The sequence below is a fragment of the Enoplosus armatus genome, chromosome 17, assembly GCF_043641665.1.
Source record: "Enoplosus armatus isolate fEnoArm2 chromosome 17, fEnoArm2.hap1, whole genome shotgun sequence".
Classification (NCBI taxonomy): Eukaryota; Metazoa; Chordata; class Actinopteri; order Centrarchiformes; family Enoplosidae; genus Enoplosus; species Enoplosus armatus.
The window spans coordinates 13903029-13908268 of NC_092196.1; the positions used below are offsets into that span (position 1 = coordinate 13903029).

The 5240-nt window shown below is 35.6% G+C and overlaps 1 protein-coding gene across 1 annotated transcript; it reads left to right on the plus strand.

Moving 5' to 3' along the window:
• Positions 1–626: 626 nt before the first annotated feature.
• On the plus strand, positions 627–4677 carry LOC139300727 (uncharacterized). Its single transcript, XM_070923906.1, has 12 exons — positions 627–685; positions 822–867; positions 1001–1045; positions 1164–1263; positions 1380–1496; positions 1684–1764; positions 1898–1984; positions 2134–2190; positions 2289–2345; positions 3038–3115; positions 3417–3516; positions 3628–4677. Coding segments are annotated over exons 3-12 (717 nt in total). The 5' UTR covers positions 627–685; positions 822–867; positions 1001–1044; the 3' UTR covers positions 3667–4677.
• The last annotated feature ends 563 nt before the right edge of the window (positions 4678–5240 follow it).

A 5240-nucleotide genomic window follows, 5' to 3' on the forward strand; every position in this document is an offset into this window, starting at 1 on the left:
CTACTTCCTCATTGTTCAGTTGACATTGTTGAGCGTCTTTACCTCTTTTCCTTCGACAAAATGACCTTTCAAATGTATCCACTTTTTACCATGACGATACTACTCTGTGTGGGAAAAGCACTAGGTAAGAGATGGAGCTTTTTGCATATGTATGTCTCTCCTGTTTTTGTTGTTTTTAGGCTTGTTCTCAACTTTTCCGGTAGCTGTGAGCTTCAGTAACGATACACTGTACAACTTCGTTGTCTCACAGGGTGCTCTCAGAAAAACACTTCCTGCAAAGACATTAAGACTGCTGAAGGATTCAAGTACTTTCATGGAGGTCCTGAGGGAAGTGAGATTTACGTGTATTATAATAAGGTATTTTTATTTGCTTATTAACTCTGTAGTAGTACATAGTTTTGTTTTATAAAGTAAGTTTTACAAAGGTTTTACAATGTGGATTAGAAAAGGGGAAGGAGGGAAAGGGAAAGTTTGTCACTGAGGTTGACAAATAACCCAAATGTTTTTTGCTCTGACTGCAGTCAATCAAAGTACATTTTTATTACTTTCCCAACAGACCTTGATTGCTCATGCTGTGCTTGCCAGTCAGTCTTTTAAATGTTTGCCTGAAGTGATGAGCATGAACAACCATTCGGTCATCTTAAGAGACTGCCAGGACCTGCAAGTAAAATACTATGTTCGTGAAGTGAGTTTCCCTCTAATTTAATTTGTACTTATATGAATTGAATTCACAAAAGTCATATTGATTTGTTTTGTTTGTTTGTAAATGTGAAATACGTACTATACACTGTCACAATATAGACGTTGATTTTGCTTTTTAGGGAGAGCGCCATGTAAAAGAGATCTGCTGGAATTATAAAACTACTGGTAAGGAAGTGAGATGTTATGAATACCTGATTTACTACTGAATCTTATCTTATGTCGCCGATCATAAAGACATCATCATATATATCATATATAAATTATATACACAATTATCCCACCTCTTTACTTTAAGCAGAGAATCAGGATCCCAAAGATTTACCAACACCATGGCGCTACAACAGTGAGTACAGTTACTCTAATGCCTCACAATACTATTAACAATATTATGAATACATTTTCTATAAAATACCTCAAATTAATATTTGATGATAACATGTTTGCATTGTGTTTTCGTCCAGTGTTTGTGCTATATTGTGTGATAGCGCTGATTGTGATCATTGGGATCATTGGGATCATTGGGATGCTTTGTCTTTACCTGCCTTGGAAAAGGGAATTGAGGTGAGTTCTATTCTATTTGCAATAACAATCGACTGTTAATGCCATTTACACGTTTACCTACACAGTGTCATGCATGGATTAAGAAATGTTTGTTTGTTGTTTGTCTCATGTGCCAGGAAGCAGCACAACACAGCTGAAGTTTCGCAGCTCAGTTTTTTAAGATACCTGCAGACTTCCTCTTGTCTCAGAAAGGTTATTTCCCAGCCAGAGACAGGACAGGCAGAAGAACCTAGGTCAGTCTTTCATGTTCATTTCAGCTAGCACTGTTCATTTGTCTGTCAATAAGTTTCAGTAAATTCTCATTGACCTCTGACTTTTTACATGAAGAAAAGTTAGTAAAAACGATGCTCTAGAGAAAAAATGAATTGGAAACTTGAAAATTACTTTATTGACATCCTCATCTTTCCTTCATCATTTTAGGCTGAGTGATAAACCATCTCCCACTGGTTCACAAGATGATATTGAGGAAGATGACACACTTGAAAGTGTGCACGTTCACAGGTTAGACTGCCATGTTAACAATATCCACTCTGACCTCTTGTTAGCCTGCTTGTCAAAATTGTCAAAGTGTGTTTTTTATTAACAATTGGAGGTCTAGACTGTGATCTGCTAAAAGCTACCTTTGTCTCCATAGCATTGATCTTAAGGCTGATGGCGAGGCTCCTCAATCCCTCAGTCTGCACTGCAACTTGAGCAAGGAGGGAATCCAGCTGTCTAAAAAGTGAGAAGGAGAATTGTTTACTTTTGCTTGTGCCTGTAGCCTTTTTTCCTTTTAAGATTGAGGTGAATTGTCCCTTTAACTGGGCAGACAGTGAATGAGATTTCTCAGAAGAGACTCAGTGCCATTCTTATCTAGTATTTGTTTTGTAGTGGACACACAAGTACCCCTGACGCTAACAGTGCCTATGATCATCGAGCCATGCACAGGTAAGCTTTTGGATTGTCAGTGTGTTTATTATCAATAATTTTTATTATTTATTCAGTCATCACTATCATCTAAAAACTATTGTATATGTCTGCCTCAGGAACTTGGGGGATGATCCACGAGGAGTGATTGACAACAAAGGAAAAGACATTGTTAAGTAAGTATTTAGTGTAATAATTATTAATGATTATTATTACAGTACATACAATTTAATAATTGTATACAATTTAATAATTTTTGTATTATATTTATGGCACATTTATGAAGCATGTGAGGTAAGAATGTGTCCTATTGAAGATGGTTATGTACGTATTTTATATATTAGCCTCCAAGAGGTTAATTACTTCTTATTAGTAGTTCAGTATGAAACATTTATTATTTATTGTGTTAAATGTAATTATTTCACAGCCACCCACAGTTTATGTTGGCTTCTGTTTCGGATGTTTGCAAAAAATGTAAATAAAGTCCACAGTGATAAAATGTAATGAAAGCTAGAAAGACGAAATGCAAATTACCAATTTGCGGATGAGATGAAGATAAACAGAAAAAAACTAAATATGGAGTTATTTAAACAGCCTGCCAACATGCCCTAACACAAAAAACTATTATTTCCGAAATGTTTGAGTTGAAATGTAAACAAAACCAGTACAAACAAATCATCCTGGTAAGGCAATGAGACGACTATAGATTGATCTAAAATCAAATCAAATTTAACTTTAATTTTGGCAAATGTGCAAAAAATGCAGAGAAGCATCCAGCCTGATCGTCTTGTGAAAAGACCGGAAGTACGCACTCTGGGTTTTTCTGTGTCCATCTGTTAACTGATGATGGCTGTGAATTCTCCTCCAGGATCTTGGAAGTGCGCGGTGGACGGACTCTTGGTGATGGCGGTCCTGAAGATCATGAGATTGAAGGACAACCTCTGCTGTGAGACTGCCTCTTGCTCTCTGTCACTCTGCACTCAAAACTGTGACCAAAGAGAAATCGCTGTCGCTTTCCAATTTCCAGTCTCCTTCATACCTTTTCTCATTTTGCTTATTGCTGCTGTGTGGACAGCTGTCAGGGGTAACTTTATGAACTGCTCCCCCCACCCCCATCCCAGATCTGTAGGGCCAATCTGAACTTCAGAACTTGTCTCTGACATCTGCTCGGAAAGTGAGCATAAACCGAGCTTTGCTGTTACTGTGCAGAGGCTCATGTCTCTATTTCTTATTGTTTCTGTCTCCAGATCTGCCATCCAACATTTTGACATGAAAGGTGAAGCCGCAGCTTTGGTGAACAGGCGCGGCCAAGACCCAGACCCGGTCAGCAGGGGCTCTACTGCACCAGTAAGTAGAAAGCTTTCAATATATGATTCATTATCTTTACTTACTTACATACTTTTTTTCTGTGCTCTTTTTTTCATGTGTTTGATTTAGCAATTGTTTTGTTTGCTGCAGGACACTGACGTGGAGTCAACACCCAACATGAAGAACTAGTATACATAAATACTGATTGTTGATAATAATAATAATAATAATAATAATAATAATAATAATAATAATAATAATAATAACTTATATTATATATACAACATAAAGTATTCTCACAGAGTAGGTGGTACATTTACTGGCAGATCCTTTGGGATCAAGTCCAGCACTTTTCATTAATCATTTTCATCCCACGATGTTTTTCTCTCTTGAAGAGCATGCTGACAGATATATTTTTACAAGACCTATGTGCAGAAGTTTATATTATTACAACTTCTTAAGTTTTTCTTCATAGAAATATTTGACAATCCTGGTGGAAACTGGTGTTGACCATGTGTTACTTTCAGCCTATTCATTGATTTACGATCAGTCAATCACATTGATCAGGTAACATGTTCATTTTGGTCAACATTTAGATGAACAGTAGTTATTACATTTTGCTAAACTATTAAATTACCTGACACTAATGGCAGTATAGGTTGATTGATGGTCTCATCAAAAAACAACAACAATGATAATATGAAGAGCTTGGCTTGACCAAAGGATGGGTGGACCAAAAACATGTCAGAAAAAGTACCACAAACGCAGCTGTGAGACAACTTAATATAAATGTGCCTATATGACAGGCATAATGTGTAGCATAAATACATATTTCGAAACTAAACAAATGTATCATATAAAATGTTATATTATAGTTTATTATATCAATTATGCCTCATTAGAATGTATGATGTTAATGAGATAATGCATAATAGAATACATAATGTTTTTTTCCCTTTTCTACATGTAATTTCTTATTTATCCAATCAGTTATAAGTAAGCCTGCCTTTACTCCATTATTGCTGCATAATCTAGCAACTTGTTTATTTTTACCTCCTGAATCACAACACACTTTGCTTTTCATGCCGCATTTGTGAATTTGGAGGTTATATTATTGTGATTCTGTGTTTTTTTTTTCTTGCTTATGTACTCAGTTACATTGCTTTTGCTTATTAGTTGATAAATTTAAATATAGTAATAATGAGGTATAGGTATATTCAAAAATGATGATTTCTTGTCCTGAATTATGAAATAAATGGTTTACTCCACCCTGGATTTCACTGCCTGCTCATTTTTACCTTTGTTTCTTAACTATTTAAGGCAACACTGCAGACCTGGAGTATCAATCTTATTCATTTATACCATGAGGGGGCAGTAAATAGTCATAAGTCCTACAACACTGAGGTACATAGGCAACATAACTACACCTCAATCAATGCGTATTTATTCCAGATCGCAATAGCTTCAAAATTTGTGAATGTTATTTTCACATAATGTGTTTTTATGATCAACCACTGTGGGTGGGGCCAAAAATAATTTTGTTTAAATAAATCAATTGAAATAAATCAATCAAATAAATCAAGGCTCCATTATAGTACTGTTTACCATAGTGTGGTTCTTTTATGCAATCAGTGTCTGTGTTATATACGTATGTTACAATACTTAAAAGATTTGTTTCCCCCTTGGCTTGATGTGTCATAGTAATTACAGTTACAGACAAACACACAGAAGTTCAGGCTGAATTTAATACATCTCTTTTCTCT